At 49.6% G+C, this 20584-nt stretch overlaps 2 protein-coding genes across 7 annotated transcripts in view; one reads left to right on the top strand and one right to left on the bottom strand.

Moving 5' to 3' along the window:
* MTOR (mechanistic target of rapamycin kinase) overlaps positions 1–20584 on the bottom strand; it is a 347943-nt gene that overhangs the window by 164043 nt on the left and 163316 nt on the right. The window lies entirely within an intron of this gene.
* Positions 11732–20481, top strand: ANGPTL7 (angiopoietin like 7). Its single transcript, XM_068242372.1, has 5 exons — positions 11732–12195; positions 15579–15679; positions 17362–17556; positions 18582–18780; positions 19672–20481. The coding sequence occupies exons 1-5, from the start codon at positions 11826–11828 to the stop codon at positions 19839–19841; spliced, it is 1035 nt and encodes a 344-aa protein (XP_068098473.1). The 5' UTR covers positions 11732–11825; the 3' UTR covers positions 19842–20481.

The following is a 20584-nucleotide window of genomic DNA, read 5'->3' as shown; positions in this document are numbered from 1 at the left end:
CATAGTCATGTCACTGACTGTCCTCAGAGGAGCTCACACTCTAATCCTACCATAGTCATAGTCTAATGTCCTACCATATTATTATTATTATGTATTTATATAGCACTGACATTTTCTGCAGCACTGTACAGAGTACATAATCATGTCACTGGCTGTCCTCAGAGGAGCTCACACTCTAATCCTACCACAGTCATAGTCTAATGTCCTACCATATTATTATTATGTATTTATATAGCACTGACATCTTCTGCAGCACATTACAGAGTACATAGTCATGTCACTGACTGTCCTCAGAGGAGCTCACACTCTAATCCTACCACAGTCATAGTCTAATGTCCTACCATATTATTATTATGTATTTATATAGCACTGACATCTCCTGCAGCACATTACAGAGTACATAGTCATGTCACTGACTGTCCTCAGAGGAGCTCACACTCTAATCCTACCATAGTCATAGTCTAATGTCCTACCATATTATTATTATGTATTTATATAGCACTGACATCTTCTGCAGCACTGTACAGAGTACATGGTCATGTCACTGACTGTCCTCAGAGGAGCTCACACTCTAATCCCACCATAGTCATAGTGTAATGTCCTACCATATTATTATTATGTATTTATATAGCACTGACATCTCCTGCAGCACATTACAGAGTACATAGTCATGTCACTGACTGTCCTCAGAGGAGCTCACACTCTAATCCTACCATAGTCATAGTCTAATGTCCTACCATATTATTATTATTATGTATTTATATAGCACTGACATTTTCTGCAGCACTGTACAGAGTACATAATCATGTCACTGGCTGTCCTCAGAGGAGCTCACACTCTAATCCTACCATAGTCATAGTCTAATGTCCTACCATATTATTATTATGTATTTATATAGCACTGACATCTTCTGCAGCACTGTACAGAGTACATGGTCATGTCACTGACTGTCCTCAGAGGAGCTCACACTCTAATCCCACCATAGTCATAGTGTAATGTCCTACCATATTATTATTATGTATTTATATAGCACTGACATCTCCTGCAGCACATTACAGAGTACATAGTCATGTCACTGACTGTCCTCAGAGGAGCTCACACTCTAATCCTACCATAGTCATAGTCTAATGTCCTACCATATTATTATTATTATTATGTATTTATATAGCACTGACATTTTCTGCAGCACTGTACAGAGTACATAATCATGTCACTGGCTGTCCTCAGAGGAGCTCACACTCTAATCCTACCACAGTCATAGTCTAATGTCCTACCATATTATTATTATGTATTTATATAGCACTGACATCTTCTGCAGCACATTACAGAGTACATAGTCATGTCACTGACTGTCCTCAGAGGAGCTCACACTCTAATACAGTCATAGTCTAATGTCCTACCATATTATTATTATGTATTTATATAGCACTGACATCTTCTGCAGCACATTACAGAGTACATAGTCATGTCACTGACTGTCCTCAGAGGAGCTTACACTCTAATCCTACCATAGTCATAGTGTAATGTCCTACCATATTATTATTATGTATTTATATAGCACTGACATCTTCTGCAGCACATTACAGAGTACATAGTCATGTCACTGACTGTCCTCAGAGGAGCTTACACTCTAATCCTACCATAGTCATGTCACTGACTGTCCTCAGAGGAGCTTACACTCTAATCCTAGAAAAAAAGACAAAAACAAAAAACTCCCCTAATGCTGGGGATACACGGTAAGTTTCTGTACCGTGTATCGACCAGCTGATCTGGCCAGCTAATATTCAGCCGGTCCGATCATGCTGCTCGACCCGCGCCCGCTCGATTCCCGCCTGCGGACAATGGCAGGGAATAGAGCGGCTGATAAGGCACGCCAGTGGGGACGAGCGGTAATCAATCCGCACTCACGTGCGGACGAGTGGGGACGCGGCTGGGGTCGGTCAGGCAGCTAATCGGCCGCTGGATCGCCCCGTGTATTCCCAGCATAAGAGCCAATGCGCCCATTTTCCAGAGTTATAGGAATAACATGCATATTTTCAGTATAAAACTGTCTCACCAATGATATACTCTGCTGTTCCCTGCGGGTAATTAGCGACATACGCTCCTCTCCTCAGTTTTAATTAAACTCCGCAATTATCACCCAAACGCTGCTGTACACAAGCCATGCATCAAGCATTTCCTGACAGCTCCCCAGCTCTCCATGTACAGACGTGTCTGCCTGCCTGTGCCTGAGCCGTTCTGTGCTATGGAGAGAGCAGAGGGGTGACTGTCTGCCTGGCTGAGCTGTTCTGTGCTATGGAGAGAGCAGAGGGGTGACTGTCTGCCTGGCTGTGCCTGAGCCGCTCTGTGCTATGGAGAGAGCAGAGGGGTGACTGTCTGCCTGGCTGTGCCTGAGCCGTTCTGTGCTATGGAGAGAGCAGAGGGGTGACTGTCTGCCTGGCTGTGCCTGAGCTACTCTGTGCTATGGAGAGAGCAGAGGGGTGACTGTCTGCCTGCCTGTGCCTGAGCCGCTCTGTGCTATGGAGAGAGCAGAGGGGTGACTGTCTGCCTGCGCCTGAGCCGCTCTGTGCTATGGAGAGAGCAGAGGGGTGACTGTCTGCCTGGCTGTGCCTGAGCCGTTCTGTGCTATGGAGAGAGCAGAGGGGTGACTCTGCCTGGCTGTGCCTGAGCTGTTCTGTGCTATGGAGAGAGCAGAGGGGTGACTGTCTGCCTGGCTGAGCTGTTCTGTGCTATGGAGAGAGCAGAGGGGTGACTGTCTGCCTGGCTGTGCCTGAGCCGCTCTGTGCTATGGAGAGAGCAGAGGGGTGACTGTCTGCCTGGCTGTGCCTGAGCCGTTCTGTGCTATGGAGAGAGCAGAGGGGTGACTGTCTGCCTGGCTGTGCCTGAGCTGTTCTGTGCTATGTAGAGAGCAGAGGGGTGACTGTCTGCCTGGCTGTGCCTGAGCCGTTCTGTGCTATGGAGAGAGCAGAGGGGTGACTGTCTGCCTGGCTGAGCTGTTCTGTGCTATGGAGAGAGCAGAGGGGTGACTGTCTGCCTGGCTGTGCCTGAGCCGCTCTGTGCTATGGAGAGAGCAGAGGGGTGACTGTCTGCCTGGCTGAGCTGTTCTGTGCTATGGAGAGAGCAGAGGGGTGACTCTCTGCTTGCCTGTGCCTGAGCTGTTCTGTGCTATGGAGAGAGCAGAGGGGTGACTGTCTGCCTGCCTGTGCCTGAGCTGTTCTGTGCTATGGAGAGAGCAGAGGGGTGACTGTCTGCCTGGCTGTGCCTGAGCTGTTCTGTGCTATGGAGAGAGCAGAGGGGTGACTGTCTGCCTGTCTGTGCCTGAGCTGTTCTGTGCTATGGAGAAAGCAGAGGGGTGACTGTCTGCCTGGCTGTGCCTGAGCCGCTCTGTGCTATGGAGAGAGCAGAGGGATGACTGTCTGCCTGGCTGTGCCTGAGCTGTTCTGTGCTATGTAGAGAGCAGAGGGGTGACTGTCTGCCTGGCTGTGCCTGAGCCGTTCTGTGCTATGGAGAGAGCAGAGGGGTGACTGTCTGCCTGGCTGAGCTGTTCTGTGCTATGGAGAGAGCAGAGGGGTGACTGTCTGCCTGGCTGTGCCTGAGCCGTTCTGTGCTATGTAGAGAGCAGAGGGGTGACTGTCTGCCTGGCTGTGCCTGAGCCGTTCTGTGCTATGGAGAGAGCAGAGGGGTGACTGTCTGCCTGGCTGAGCTGTTCTGTGCTATGGAGAGAGCAGAGGGGTGACTGTCTGCCTGGCTGTGCCTGAGCCGTTCTGTGCTATGTAGAGAGCAGAGGGGTGACTGTCTGCCTGGCTGTGCCTGAGCCGTTCTGTGCTATGGAGAGAGCAGAGGGGTGACTGTCTGCCTGGCTGTGCCTGAGCTGTTCTGTGCTATGTAGAGAGCAGAGGGGTGACTGTCTGCCTGGCTGTGCCTGAGCCGTTCTGTGCTATGGAGAGAGCAGAGGGGTGACTGTCTGCCTGGCTGAGCTGTTCTGTGCTATGGAGAGAGCAGAGGGGTGACTGTCTGCCTGGCTGTGCCTGAGCCGCTCTGTGCTATGGAGAGAGCAGAGGGGTGACTGTCTGCCTGGCTGTGCCTGAGCTGTTCTGTGCTATGGAGAGAGCAGAGGGGTGACTGTCTGCCTGGCTGTGCCTGAGCTGTTCTGTGCTATGGAGAGAGCAGAGGGGTGACTGTCTGCCTGCCTGTGCCTGAGCTGTTCTGTGCTATGGAGAGAGCAGAGGGGTGACTGTCTGCCTGGCTGTGCCTGAGCCGTTCTGTGCTATGGAGAGAGCAGAGGGATGACTGTCTGCCTGGCTGTGCCTGAGCTGTTCTGTGCTATGGAGAGAGCAGAGGGGTGACTGTCTGCCTGGCTGTGCCTGAGCCGCTCTGTGCTATGGAGAGAGCAGAGGGATGACTGTCTGCCTGGCTGTGGAGGGAGGAGAGGGATGACCAGTAAAAGATGCTGCAGGATTTCTATAGCAATAGAAGCATCTCCGCAAACTGATAAGCAACACGTGGTACATGTCACCTCATCCATCATTTCCCTGCACACAGCTGATGCTGCCTGACCCCGCCTACTGCATACACAGCAGGCCAGAGACTTGCTGCCTGACCCCGCTTACTGCGTACACAGCTGGCCAGAGACATGCTGCCTGACCCCGCCTACTGCGTACACAGCTGGCCGGAGACATGCTGCCTGACCCCGCCTACTGCGTACACAGCAGGCCAGAGTCATGCTGCCTGACCCGCCTACTGCGTACACAGCAGACCAGAGACATGCTGCCTGACCCCGCCTACTGCATACACAGCAGGCCAGAGACATGCTGCCTGACCCCGCCTACTGCATACACAGCAGGCCAGAGACATCCTGCCTGACCCCGCCTACTGCGTACACAGCAGGCCAGAGACATGCTACCTGACACCGCCTACTGCGTACACAGCTGGCCAGAGACATGCTGCCTGACTCCGCCTACTGCATACACAGCAGGCCAGAGACATTCTGCCTGACTCCGCCTACTGCATACACAGCAGGCCAGAGACATGCTGCCTGACACCGCCTACTGCGTACACAGCAGGCCGGAGACATGCTGCCTGACTCCGCCTACTGCGTACACAGCAGGCCAGAGACATGCTGCCTGACCCCGCCTACTGCGTACACAGCAGGCCAGAGACATGCTGCCTGACCCCGCCTACTGCGTACACAGCAGGCCAGAGACATGCTGCCTGACCCCGCCTACTGCGTACACAGCAGGCCAGAGACATGCTGCCTGACCCCGCCTACTGCATACACAGCAGGCCAGAGACATGCTGCCTGACACCGCCTACTGCATACACAGCAGGCCAGAGACATGCTGCCTGACCCCGCCTACTGCATACACAGCAGGCCAGAGACATGCTGCCTGACACCGCCTACTGCATACACAGCAGGCCAGAGACATGCTGCCTGACCCCGCCTACAGCATAGATAGCAGGCCAGAGACACGCTGCCTGACACCGCCTACTGTGTACACAGCAGGCCAGAGACATTCTGCCTGAACCCGCCTACTGCGTACACAGCAGGCCAGAGACATGCTGCCTGACCCCGCCTACTGCATAGACAGCAGGCCAGAGACATTCTGCCTGACCACACCTACTGCATACACAGCAGGCCAGAGACATGCTGCCTGACCCCGCCTACTGCATACACAGCAGACCAGAGACATGCTGCCTGACCCCGCCTACTGCATACACAGCAGGCCAGAGACATGCTGCCTGACCCCGCCTACTGCATAGACAGCAGGCCAGAGACATTCTTCCTGACCCCACCTACTGCGTACACAGCAGGCCAGAGACATGCTGCCTGACCCCGCCTACTGCATACACAGCAGGCCAGAGACATTCTGCCTGATCCCGCCTACTGTGTACACAGCAGGCCAGAGACATGCTGCATGACCCCGCCTACTGCATAGACAGCAGGCCAGAGACATTCTGCCTGACCCCGCCTACTGAATACACAGCAGGCCAGAGACATGCTGCCTGACCCCGCCTACTGCATAGACAGCAGGTCAGAGACATTCTGCCTGACCCCGCCTACTGAATACACAGCAGGCCAGAGACATGCTGCCTGACCCCGCCTACTGCATAGACAGCAGGCCAGAGACATTCTTCCTGACCCCACCTACTGCGTACACAGCAGGCCAGAGACATGCTGCCTGACCCCGCCTACTGCATACACAGCAGGCCAGAGACATTCTGCCTGATCCCGCCTACTGTGTACACAGCAGGCCAGAGACATGCTGCATGACCCCGCCTACTGCATAGACAGCAGGCCAGAGACATTGTGCCTGACCCTGCCTACTCCATACACAGCAGGCCAGAGACATGCTGCCTGACCCCGCCTACTGCATACACAGCAGGCCAGAGACATGCTGCCTGACCCCGCCTACTGCATAGACAGCAGGCCAGAGACATTCTGCCTGACCCCGCCTACTGCATAGACAGCAGGCCAGAGACATTCTGCCTGACCCCGCCTACTGCGTACACAGCAGGCCAGAGACATTCTGCCTGACCCTGCCTACTGCGTACACAGCAGGCCAGAGACATGCTGCCTGACCCCGCCTACAGCATAGACAGCAGGCCAGAGACATTCTGCCTGACCTCGCCTACTGCGTACACAGCAGGCCAGAGACATGCTGCCTGACCCCGCCTACTGCATAGACAGCAGACCAGAGACATGCTGCCTGACCCCGCCTACTGCGTACACAGCAGGCCAGAGACATTCTGCCTGACCCCGCCTACTGCGTACACAGCAGGCCAGAGACATGCTGCCTGACCCCGTCTACTGAATACACACCAGGCCAGAGACATGCCAAGTCTTCTGGGTTTTCCACAGAAAGCAGCGTGGAAGGAGGACATCTTGAGTAAGTATTATAGATATATAGTCAGATACTACAGGACACCTCCACAGGTCTTGTGGGGTCCAGGCCTGACCACCAGGGGGAGCTGCACTATATTATAGGCTGATAGTGTATTATATGTATTACAGATATATAGTCAGATACCACAGGACACCTTCACAGGTCTTGTGGGGTCCAGGCCTGACCACCAGGGGGAGCTGCACTATATTATAGGCTGATAGTGTATTATATGTATTACAGATATACAGTCAAATACCACAGGACACCTTCACAGATCTTGTGGAGTCCAGGCCTGACCACCAGGCGGAGCTGCACTATATTATAGGCTGATAGCATACTATATGTATTATAGATATATAGTCAGATACCACAGGACACCTCCACAGGTCTTGTGGGGTCCAGGCCTGACCACCAGGGGGAGCTGCACTATATTATAGGCTGATAGTGTATTATATGTATTATAAATATATAGTCAGATACCACAGGACACCTTCACAGATCTTGTGGAGTCCAGGCCTGACCACCAGGGGGAGCTGCACTATATTATAGGCTGACAGTGTATTATATGTATACCGTATATACTCGCATACAAGCCGAATTTTTGACCCCCAAAATGGGGGTCAAAAGTTGGGGGGTCGGCTTGTATGCGAGTCTTCCCTGGTGGTCTAGTGGTGGGTGGGTGGGTGGATGGGTGGTCCGCGCCCGGCTCCCCCCTCCCCGCTCCCCCCCCCCCGGCCGCCGCTGCTAATACCTGTTTAGGCAGCGGCCGCTTCCTAATCCGCGTTCCTCTTCTTAAGTGTCTTCTCAGAGTATCACAGCAGCGCGCCCGGCGCTGCTGCTGTGACGATGCAGGGGGCAGGAAAGAGCGGTTCCCTTGGCAACGGCGATACAGATCGCCGCTATAGGGAGCCGCGCTCTTTCCTGCACTCTACATCGTCACAGCAGCAGCGCCGGGCGCGCTGCTGTGATACTCTGAGAAGAAACTTAAGAAGAGGAACGCGGATTAGGAAGCGGCCGCTTCCTAAACAGGTAATAGCAGCAGCGGGGGGCGGAGCACTACCTACCTATGCTGGGCACTAAACTGGGCACTATACTGGCTAAACTGGGCACTATACTGGCTAAACTGGGCACTATACTAGCTAAACTGGGCACTATACTAGCTAAACTGGGCACTATACTAGCTAAACTGGGCACTATACTGGCTAAACTGGGCACTATACTGGCTAAACTGGGCACTATACTAGCTAAACTGGGCACTATACTGGCTAAACTGGGCACTTTACTAGCTAAACTGGGTACTATACTGGCTAAACTGGGCACTATACTGGCTAAACTGGGCACTATACTAGCTAAACTGGGCACTATACTGGCTAAACTGGGCACTTTACTAGCTAAACTGGGCACTATACTGGCTAAACTGGGCACTATACTAGCTAAACTGGGCACTTTACTAGCTAAACTGGGCACTATACTAGCTAAACTGGGCACTATACTAGCTAAACTGGGCACTATACTGGCTAAACTGGGCACTATACTGGCTAAACTGGGCACTATACTAGCTAAACTGGGCACTATACTGGCTAAACTTGGCACTATACTAACTAAACTGGGCACTTTACTAGCCATACTGGGGCACTATACTAGCTAAACTGGGCACTATACTAGCTAAACTGAGGCACTACCTACCCATACTGGGCGCTATACTGGCTATACTGGGCACTATACTGGCAATACTGGGCACTTTACTAGCTATACTGGACACTACCTACCTATACTGGGCACTATACTAGCTATACTGGGACACACTGGGGGGCTGCACCAATCCAGCATTTCCTACCCCCGGCTTATATGGGGGTCAATCATTTTTCCCTGTTTTTTCAGGGAAAAGTTGGGGGGTCGGCTTATATGCGGGTCGGCTTATATGCGAGTATATACGGTAATAGCTATACAGTCAGATACCACAGGACACCTTCACAGGTCTTGTGGAGTCCAGGCCTGACAGCCAGGGGGAGCTGCACTATATTATAGGCTGATAGTATACTATATGTATTATAGATATAGAGTCCTTAATAGGTCTTGTAGACTCCAGGCCTGACCACCAAGCAGCTCTGACTCACAGACAGGAGACTAAAGCTACGTACTACCAGACTAAAGCAAGAAAGAATAACGTGAAACGATTTACAATTGTTCTACAATCAAATGAAAACATATTTTAAACAATTGTGATGCAAACAGAAGACTGCAACTGAAATGCCAAGCGATCAGTAACCAGCGATGCAGAATGTAGGCGAAAGGCGCCATCGACTTTTGTGGAAACATCGTTTAAAAATCGTTCTGCTGACAGTGAACAGCTATCTGCCAATGTGATCCGTCATGTCGACTGTTCAAGCATTGTCTGTCTGTCCACTTAAAGAGGAACTCCAGTGAAAATAATGTAATAAAAAAGTGCTTCATTTTTACAATAATTCTGTAGAACAAAAGGAACAGCCGGCACCATCCAATATGCTCTTTTACTTTATTAAAAGACCGTCATAGTAAATATAGTAAGTAAAAGAGCATATTGGATGGTGCCGGCTCTTCCTTTCCTTCTACTGTCATACTCAGGTGGTGACTGAGTTTGCACATCCGCTTGACTACCACGTGGGGCTGTGCTTTTCTGCATTACTACTACAATAATTATGTATAAATGATTTAGTCAGTGTTTGCCCATTGTAAAATCTTTCCTCTCTCTGATTTACATCCTGACATTATTATTACATGGTGACATTTTTACTGCTGGCAGGTGATGTAGCTGCTGCATGGTTTTTGGCAGTTGGAAACAGCTGTAAACAGCTATTTCCCACAATGCAACGAGGTTCACAGACAGGAAACTACCAGGAGTACCACGGTCCTCAGAGTTTCCTGTGGGAGGGGTTTCACCACAATATCAGCCACACAGCGCCCCCTGATGAACCGTTTGTGAAAAGGAATAGATTTCTCATGGGAAAGGGGGTATCAGCTACTGGTTGGGATAAAGTTCAATTCTTGGTCGGAGTTTCTCTTTAAGCCTTCATTTGTACTTTGGATTTTTAAACCAGAGTCGTCGTTCATTTCTAAGGATTTTGTCTTCCCGCGTGTATGAGGCTAAACCACAATTTGCTGAGGACAGAATGCAAACAATGCTAATAACACAGATCTCATCCCCGCCACATGGAGAGATTGTAACTAAACACGGTACAGCACACTGCTGCTGCTCCTGTGACTGAAGATGCACTTCAGCAGAAATCAGCTCCTTTCCATAGATTACAGGAAGTGTATATTGCTGTTCTGTGGCCGGCGTACGCATTACTTCTGTACATTACAGCTGGCCAGAGGCTGGAAATGTCCGAGAACTGCTTACAGGCTGCTGGCATTCACAATCTATAATCTTCTCATGTTTCCAGAGCTTTAACCATTGTTAAACCACCTGTGCTCATGGCAGGAGGCGGATCCTTCCCGTGGGGGATGCTGGGTGACCAGAGGAGGCGGATCTTGCCCGTGGGGGATGCTGGGTGACCTGTGCCCATGGCAGGAGGCAGATCCTACCCGTGGGGGATGCTGGGTGACCTGTACCCATGGCAGGAGGCGGATCCTACCCGTGGGGGATGCTCGGTGACCAGAGGAGACAGATCCTACCTGTGAGGGAGGCAGATCCTACCCATGGTGCATGCTGGGTGACCTGTGCCCATGTTAGAAGGTGGATGCTGCCTGTGGGGGATGCTGGGTGAGCTGTGGCCATGACAGGAGGCATATCCTGACCGTGGGGCATGCTGGGTGACCTGTAGCCATGTCAGAAGGCTGATCCTGACCAATGGGCATGCTGGGTGACCTGTAGCCATGGCTGAAGGCTGATCCTGCCCGTGGGGCATGCTGGGTGACAGGAGGAAGCGGATCCTGACCAATGGGCATGCTGGGTGACCTGTGCCCATGGCAGGAGACATATCCTGACCGTGGGGCATGCTGGGTGACCTGTAGCCATGGTAGAAGACTGATCCTGCCTGTGGGGCATGCTGGGTGACAGGAGGAAGCGGATCCTACCCATGGTGCATGCTGGGTGACCTGTGCCCATGTTAGAAGGCGGATGCTGCCTGTGGGGGATGCTGGGTGAGCTGTGGCCATGGCAGGAGACATATCCTGACCGTGGGGCATGCTGGGTGACCTGTAGCCATGGCAGAAGGCTGATCATGCCCGTGGGGCATGCTGGGTGACAGGAGGAGGCGGATCCTGACCAATGGGCATGCTGGGTGAGCTGTGGCCATGGCAGGAAGCGGATCCTGACCAATGGGCATGCTGTGTGAGCTGTGGCCATGGCAGGAGGCGGATCCTGCACGTGGGGAATGCTGGTCCTTCTGCAATCATCTCATCCTAACAGAACCTTCTGCAGATTGCTGCATTGCAGACACATATCACACACAGGGATAGTTACACACCAGTGTTAAAGGTAAACAAGCCCTTCCTGTGACTCCCGGGCTTCTGTGTGGGACAGCTAGAGCAAACATCAAGGTTTTCCAGATGCCCAGTGTGTAAGGGGGGCTTTGTGCATAGGGTGGGTGCTAAAACATGATGTCACTTGGAGTGATTCTATCCATGAAGTACCATGAGCATGCCTCAACATTCCTGCATGCCTCTGACCATCCCTGAAGGGTTAATGTGGACTGTATGTTTGGAGAAAGACACATGGGTTGGCCAAGCCCCTCCTCCAGTTTTGGTAGGACTTGAATTGAATTAGCAAGCTGGCACCTGGTGAGGAGGAGAAGGAGGAGGAGGAGAGCACTTTGGTGGGAGGGTGGGGGAAGAGTGCTCCAGGAGATGGGATATTTAAGATGCTGCAGAACTTCATTTCGGCAGAGCACAGAGACACTGACAGCTGAGAGTTCCTTTTCTCCAGACCAACACAACAGACCTCAACACCTAGACATCAAAATGACCTTCTACTCTCTCATCTGTACCACCGTCTTCCTGGTGTCTCTGGCAGCCTCCCCTGCCCTGATGCAGAAGCCTCCTAAGAAGAAGCCCCTTGGCCCCAGCGCCCTGACGAAGCTGCCCGCCTGCTGCCAAGAGGTCCAAGATCTCAAAGTCCAAATTGCCAACCTGAGCAGCTTGGTGGAGGAGCTGACGAAGAAGCAGGAGGCGGACTGGGTGAACGTGGTGATGCAGGTGATGAAGATGGAGGGGAACTTCAAGCAGCTGGAGACCCGACTGACCGATGCAGAAGAGAAATACTCCGGGATGAACAATCAGATCGAGATCATGCAGTGGCAAGCGGCCCAGACCCAAACTCAGACCACAGCAGGTAAGACAATGCTCAGGTGCGAACTAGGCTGGCCATAGACAGCTTATCATGAACAGACATAACTACCAAAATATCTAAAAGCTAAACGGTAACAAGCCTAACTTTTCTAGAGTCCACTTTTGGCACGTGAATATGTCTAATAGTATGTTACGGTTTTAGAAAAAAATTGTATGAAAAAATCCCCCCACCCATGATCTTCTACTTATTGCTGTTCTTCAATGACACAGAAAAATGATAAGAACTACTTGCCCAAACCCTCCTCTAATCAATTTATTTACATTGAGTATTACATTGAGTAATTGAGCTACTATCCCCTGAATTCTGTACAGTAACACAGGCAGGATTCCAATACAGATCTAGATTGCCACTCAATGTGGCCAACAGATCGGTCCCTCTCTGAGCTGAATTTGATCACACAGGGATCAAATCCCCCCCCCCCCCCCCCCCCCACACACACACACACACACACAGATCTTCAATAGATTTCACCATGAAAACGTTTGAAAATCTATCGAACTGAAGTGTTGCACTGTTCGATAGTGTAAAGGTGGCCACTAATGATCCAATCTTTTTCATCCAATCTTACTATTTCTATGTAATATAAGGTAACTGCCTGAAGTATCCATTCAGTATATTTACTCAATTTGCCCTTATACTATATAGATACTATATAGATTTGGTAAGATTGGATGAAAAAGATTGGATCATTAGTGGCCACTATTAAACGTTACGGGCCGTCAACCTGGAAGGTCCGCACACTCAAATGAACCAAATTCCAGGTTTATTCCATGTGGGGTCCCCTTTGTCAAGGTAACACAGTACAGAATGGTAATAGTTACCATTCTGTACTGCGTTACCTTGACAAAGGGGACCCCACGGGGCCCCAAAATGAGTCATCGGTATATGGCGTGGACTCCTGTCACGTTGTTTGAATAAACCTGGAATTTTGGAGTGTGCGGACCTTCCGGTTTTTTTTGCATTACTTATTGGTCCAGCACCTCCAGAGTGGTGTGCAATTCCTTTTTTTTGATTATTAAAATTTACTGTCTGGTCCAATTGTAGTTTCGATACATTTTTGCCAAAAATCAATCGAAATTATGACAGATGCAGATCATTGCGTCATAGATAAATCGGTAGATTAGATCGGGGTGGTTGAATCTGCTGATAAAAATTGATGCGTGTATGGCCAGCTGAAGACTTTGAGACTTAAGGTGTCCCCCTAATATCTTGGTCACCCAGTATTAGCAGGACCAGGTTAGAATCGCCGACCGGCCCCCAGCAGGATCCTGAGAGCTGTTGAGTCGGCCAGCAGAGCATAAATGCACAAACACGAAATAGCAGCTTCAGTCTCTCCAAATGATCTCCTTGCAGAAACCTGCTGACAATATTACCAGGACTTTCCAGTCCCACCAAAAGCTTTGCCCCCTCCTGTACACAGAGATTAGTGTCAGAAGACTCCCTCAGGGGTAAACTCATCTCTTCCACAGACCAGGAAGGACTGGTTATCACTGGCTGTGTACTGTGCAGGCAGGACAGAAACACTCCTCTAACATGTCTATTGAACAGTGATGGCTAACCTTGGCACTCCAGCTGTGACAAAACTACAAATCCCATCATGCCTCTGCCTCCCCGAGTTATGCTTAGAGCTGTCAGAGTATTGCAATGCCTCATGGGACTTGTAGTTCCACCACAGCTGGAGTGCCAAGGTTAGCCATCACTGCTATAGAACATACAATTTGCTTGCTCATTCTATGGCAGACTTTCTCAGACAGGGTTCCCTGGATCCCCAGGGTTCCCTGGAGCACTCTGCAGGGGTTCATTGGCATTTTCCCAGATCGTGGGGGAAGTATAATACAGCACACTGTAATAGGGGGCACTGTAACAAGAAGCACTAAATTGGGGGGTCAGGAGACAGTATAAGGAGGGGCAGTGTAATAGACTGTAGTGACAAACAGCCACACCTACTTCTAAAGACCACGCCTCCTCCAAAATAAATGCAGGGGTTCCTCGAGATCAAAACATTATTTTCAGGGTTCCTTCAAGGTAGAAAGGCTGGTGTATGTGATGGACTCTGGATTCTGTGTTATCTGTGCAATAATCATTACAATCATTATGTGACCAAACAATTCTGTAGAGGAAAAGTTTGGCTGAAACTGGAGGCCATTTTTCGCTGTTTCGCATAAATTGTGAGACAGAGAACAGCCAGGTGTGGGCAAATCCTGTGAGACGGGCGGACAAAGTGCCCAGGTTTATGTTTTTGTCTACTTGTCGTCAGTGGATCCGACTCCTAAAAATGTGCTTTTGACTTGTGAACTACACGTTCCTCTGTCCATCTCTGGCTTAAAGCAGGAGGATCAGCCACACTATGCGAGGGAAAAACACATATATAAGTAGATAAATACTTGATCTACTTACATAACACATGTATTGTACTGTCCATGTTTTGATTTCAGTGAACATTATATAGTAAATGACGAGAATTCTGTTCCTGGTGGGGGCCATGACTTTTGCCCACAGTAAAGGGTAACTTGTGATGTCATTTCTGCCCTTTACTTTTTTTCTTGTCTCCTCCAATCGCTGAGTCACCTTAGCCTTGCTTGTAAACACAATTGAGTAGGGGATTAGGTTTCAGATAAGAAGCTGGCACGGAAATAAAGGGAAGAGGAGGAATATATTATGGATAAAAAGAACCCCCAGCATGCAATTCTTTGGCACCACTACTAAAGGGCCAGTGCTCCTTAAGTATGTGATAACTCCAAATCATAACAGTAGAAAAAGTTTTGCAAGTTTTGAATGCAGGATTAGCATCTTTATCTCTTAATACACTCAGACCAGTTGCTGTTGAAATTTGATTTTTATGGTGACAATCCCGCTTTACACACATTTGGGCTTCACACTGTGGGAAGGACATATCTGACAAGACCTCGTCCCTCTCCATTCCGGGAGACACCTGTAGGACACATTATCATTGTGATATTATGGTGACAGATGGCGCAGCGCGGGACTCACTCACCAGGGTGGGCCGGGCGTCCCACTCACGCGTCTCACAGGTGTACGATGAATGGCGAGGAGGCGGTGTCCCAATCGCGCGTCTCACAGGTGTACGAGGAATGGCGAGGAGGCGGTGTCCCAATCGCGCGTCTCACAGGTGTACGAGGAATGGCGAGGACAGGGGATAAATCAATGATTGAAGAATGGCTGGCCCGGGGCGGACACAGGTGGACTCACACACACACCTCCAAAGTATTCACTATGGTTTCTAGGCACTTGTCTGCAAAGTGCGATGATTTAGAGCAGGCGGGGAGGGATCCGAGACGCTGCGATTACTTCTGTGCCGAGGGTCATTCCTTCATCGCATATTAAATATTTCTTTTCTATTTCAGATGCCGTTTACGACTGTTCCTCCCTCTACCAGAAGAATTACAGGATCTCAGGTGTCTACAAGCTGCCGGCCGATGAGTTTCTGGGGAGCGCTGAGCTCGAGGTAACAGGAATCCTATAAATCTCGATTTATTGCCGTCTGACATCTGGCAGATTCTTTACAGCTTTAGTCGTTTTTTTATTTTCCAGGGAAGTGTTTCTGTTTTTCTTCAGTAGCAAATCAAATAAAATGTAAGCGAATCCAAAGTACTAGCCGAGACTGCTTCTAATAATAGCAGATGAAAAAGTCTATAGAGATAAAACTTTATACTAATCTTTTCAGTAAAACTCCTGATAATTCTCTTCTTATGAAATATGAAGCTCACTTCTCTGGTAAAGGGCCATTATCGCGAAAAAATGGTAGAATTTAAAACACATGTAAACACAAATAAGAAGTACATTTTTTTCCCAGAGTAAAACGCTTCACACATTTTTGGAAGTTGGGCGGAGCAATTACCATTCACTAGGTGCTTTTGAAAATAAACAAAACCATAAGAATCCCCCCCCCCCCCCGTAAGTAGATGGGCTACTCCAAAACCTGTCAGTTCTGTCAGATTTCTACTACCTACTGTAAGTGACAGCAACATAGGAGAAAAGTCATTTCTAGCTCATTTAACTTTGTAAGAAAAATACTTATTTCAATGTATTTTAAATTTAGCGATTTTCGCTATAGTGGTACTTTAAAGAGGCCCTGTACTGACCTATAGGAGAATGCAGTAAAGGAGCCCTGTACTGACCTATAGGAGAATGCAGTAAAGGAGCCCTGTACTGACCTATAGGAGAATGCAGTAAAGAGGCCCTGTACTGACCTATAGGAGAATGCAGTAAAGGAGCCCTGTACTGACCTATAGGAGAATGCAGTAAAGGAGCCCTGTACTGACCTATAGGAGAATGCAGTAAAGGAGCCCTGTACTGACCTATAGGAGAATGCAGTAAAGAGGCCCTGTAGTGACAAATAGCAGAATGCAGTAAAGAGGCCCTGTAGTGACATATAGAAGAATGCAGTAAAGAGGCCCTGTAGTGACATATAGGAGAATGCAGTAAAGAGGCCCTGTACTGACCTATAGGAGAATGCAGTAAAGAGGCCCTGTAGTGACATATTGCAGAATGCAGTAAAGAGGCCCTGTACTGAGCTATAGGAGAATGCAGTAAAGAGGCCCTGTAGTGACCTATAGGAGAATGCAGTAAAGAGATTGCACTTCAGAGAAGGGAAAAAGTTTGTGATTGGCTGCCGTGCTGTCATTCTGTATTGTCAGAGGAGGGAGGCACGGGGATGCCGGTTTGTGATTGGCTGCTGTGCTGACCGTGCTGTCATTGTGTGATGTCAGAGAAGGAAGGAGGATTGTGATTGGCTGACTGCGCTGTCATTGTGTGATATCAGAGAAGAGAGGCAGTGTGTGATTGGCTGCTGTGCTGTTATTGTGTGATGTCAGAAAAGAGAGGCAGTGTGTGATTGGCTGCTGTGCTGTCATTGTGTGATGTCAGAGGAGGGAGGCAGTGTGTGATTGGCTGACTGTGCTGTCATTGTGTGATGTCAGAGGAGGGAGGCAGCTTGTGATTGGCTGACGCCGCTGTCATTCTGTGTTGTCAGAGGAGGGAGGCAGTGTGTGATTGGCTGCTGCGCTGTCATTGTGTGATGTCAGAGAAGGAGGCAGTGTGTGATTGGCTGCTGTGCTGTCATTGTGTGATGTCAGAGAAGGAGGCAGTGTGTGATTGGCTGACACCGCTGTCATTCTGTATTGTCAGGTGTTCTGTGACATGGAGACGCAGGGGGGCGGATGGACTCTCATCCAGCGCAGGAAAGTCGGCCTGTCCTCATTCAACAGAGACTGGAAGCAATATCGGGAGGGCTTCGGCAACATCCGCGGAGACTTCTGGCTGGGCAATGAACACATTTACCGTCTGACCAGAAGGCCGACAGCCCTGCGAGTGGAGCTGGAGGTAATATATTCCCCATTGCAGTGATGTGAGGCGGCCGCTGCCCAGCTGACCGCACAGGGAGAGGGCGGAGCGTTCAGAGACTGTAGGAGAAATTTATGTGACTTGGATAATGGACCAATCAGAGCAGCAGCAGCTTCTGGGGAGTCCTGTCCCACGCTGCATACATTTGCATAACATTAGCATACACTTTGCATGAACTCGGGAATCCTTAGCATGTCATTGACCATCCCCCTACTGTCACCAGGCTGTAGATCTACTGCCGGGCTGACCTGTGAGGGTGATAGTCACCTGCTTAAAGTGGATCCGAGATAAACTTTTACTCATTGCATAATTGTGTCCCTTTCATATAGTTTATGGGGCATTCCTCAAGCCAAATACTTGTTTTGTTTTAATAACCTAATTCCCTGTAAATAAAACAAGCCACGCCCACAGCTCCTCCAGTGCCTAGGCACTCTGAGATCCATGTAGCAAGGGCTTATGGGAGCTCAGTCTGGGCAGGAGGAGGTTACTAGCCAGAGATTTCAGAGGCAGAGGGGAGGAGGAGAGGGGAGTGAAGTTTTCACAGGCTGAGGGCTGGAGATGCTATCAGCTTGTCTGTGTAATGAAGCAGAACATGGCTGCTCTCATTGTATCACAGGAAGAAATAATCATACACTGTTGAAGCTGTTTGCAGCTAGATTTGCTGAGTAAACTATCTAAACGTTAGATAAGATATATCGACAAGTTACTTGTTATAGTTCGTTTTTACACTCCGATCCGCTTTAAAGGCTGGCGAATTTGTGCAGTTCCTGCTCTTTACCTGGAGTTGTTATTTCAGACATTGGCTCCGGCTCCCCCTGCTGGTGAAGTAGAGTGCAGCAGCAGACATGTAATGTGAAATGCTAGAGTGAGCCACCATAGACTTCAGATGACAGTTATGTGATATTTCTATCAGAGGACCGGCTGGGAATAGATATCAGGTCCCCCCCGGCTGGTTTTATAATGCTCCTCCAGCTCGTGTGACATTTCTGTGTGTTTCCTCGCAGGACTGGGAGGGGCATGTCCGATACGCACAATACGAGCAGTTCTCCATCAGCGACGAGGCAAACAGCTACCGCCTATTCCTGGGCAACTACAGCGGCAACTCCGGCAGAGACTCCCTGCGCTATCACAACAATACCGCCTTCAGCACCAAGGACAAGGACAACGACAAGTGCCTGGATGACTGTGCCGGACTGCGCAAAGGTGAGAAGCCCAACCCCCAGACGGGGGCAGCCAATAGCAGAGCACACCCCCACAGTCCTCGCCCACACTCCTATCAATGTATGGGGAAAAAAACTCACAGTCCCCTCCCACACTGACTACTGTAAGGAAAAGACCCCACAGTCCCCGCCCACCCTCCACAGTCCCCGCCCACACTCCAATCACTGAAAGGAAAAGACCTTAAAGTACCTGCCAGTCGCCAGCTAGTTTTCTCTAGTAAATAGAAACAGCCATATTATCCGAGGGGAAAAAAAAACCAAATATATAAGTAGATAACTACTTGTTCTATTTACATAACAGATGTATTGTACTGTCCACGTTTTGATGTCAGTGAATTTTATATAGTAAATGAAGAGAATTCTGTTTTAGGCATTTGCCCTCTTGCTTCCCTCTGACTGAAGCCAATCCTGATGTCATTTCCTCCCTTACTCTTATCTACTAGAATCTGCACTGTCATGGCTAGCTTGCTTTGTAAACACATGTGAGCACAGCATAGATCAGATATTTCGCAGCTCACTGAACTGCCCTCAGCCAATTAGTGAGGAGCAGGAATGTGGGGGGGGGGAGGGGTGATGAGAAGCTTCCTTCTCGTTGGCAATGTACCAAATAGAGCCAGGCTGACTGAGTTAAGATTTATTGCAGTAGAAACATTTCTGAATAGATTGGAGTGCCTGCTATGCATGGTCAGGTTGCAGGCTGCATATTAAACACAGAGCAGTGGGGAAATGAAATGTGATTTTGTGGGTTACAGTCCCTCTTTAAGGATTTTTCACTGAAGTTATTTTGCAGCTCTGGGCTAGACCAGCTAAGCGAGCTCCGCCCACACCATAGTTATTGGTGGTGCCATGTCTCTGACCGTCTCTTTCTACGCAGGTGGCTACTGGTACAACTGCTGCACAGACTCCAACCTCAACGGCATGTTCTACCGCAACGGCGACCACTTGAAGCACTCAGACGGCATCAGCTGGTACGGCTGGCATGGCTCCTCCTACTCCCTGAAGAGGGTGGAGATGAAGATCCGACCTCAGGACTTCAAGCAATGAGGAGCAGCAGAGAGGAGAAGCCAATGACCTCAACAGCGCCCCCACCTGGTGCTACCCTTTCCTTCCTTTCCTTGTAGAATCCACCTGAACTGTACACACACAGAGCTTGCCCTGCAGGGGAGGCCTGGAGAATGGGGCATCGGCTAGGAGCCCTGAGCGCCGTGTGCTAGATGCATAATCACTCTTATAACCATCAGAAAACCGCGCTTAGAGATGCAGAATGTCCTGCGACCTCCAGGCCAAGCAATAACCCCAAATTCACTCTCTAGAGGGGAGCACACACTGAACTGACACAGCTAGTGGGACTCCAGATGTACATATATATATATATATTAATGCAATATCAAGGATGCAGTTCCCAAGACAACCACTAGGGGCGACGGCAGCCCACCCTCACCATTATTGGAAGAAAGCAAACGGTTGCCTCTAGCGACACCAATGGCAGGATTTGATTGGCTGTTTGACAGCTCCACCTCTGCCCCAGTATTGATAAACCCTACATGTAAAGAGACTGTACATAGATTATTCCCGTTATGTGATGGCTTTAGAATACTGTAAAGTATATTTTTATTTGCTTTATAAAACTGGAATGAAAATTATGGTATACTGTTAAATAAAAGTTTTTTTTATATGTAAAGTACTTCTGTTTCTTGGTTTACTGGAGCTGAGCGGTCAAGTGAACTAACAAAAGGAGGATTACAGGCAGATATTTGATACTATAAAACCTAAAGGGGGTGTCGTGT

Source organism: Hyperolius riggenbachi, chromosome 6 (genome assembly GCF_040937935.1).
Source record: "Hyperolius riggenbachi isolate aHypRig1 chromosome 6, aHypRig1.pri, whole genome shotgun sequence".
Taxonomy (NCBI): domain Eukaryota; kingdom Metazoa; phylum Chordata; class Amphibia; order Anura; family Hyperoliidae; genus Hyperolius; species Hyperolius riggenbachi.
This window is presented reverse-complemented; position numbering and strand designations above follow the sequence as displayed.

Coding starts and splice junctions, on each gene's coding strand:
- ANGPTL7 (XM_068242372.1), top strand. CDS start 11,826: ATGACCTTCTACTCTCTCATCTGTACCACCGTCTTCCTGGTGTCTCTG. Junction 12,196..15,578: donor CCAAACTCAGACCACAGCAG/GTAAGACAATGC, acceptor TTTCTATTTCAG/ATGCCGTTTACGACTGTTCC. Junction 18,781..19,671: donor CTGTGCCGGACTGCGCAAAG/GTGAGAAGCCCA, acceptor CTTTCTACGCAG/GTGGCTACTGGTACAACTGC.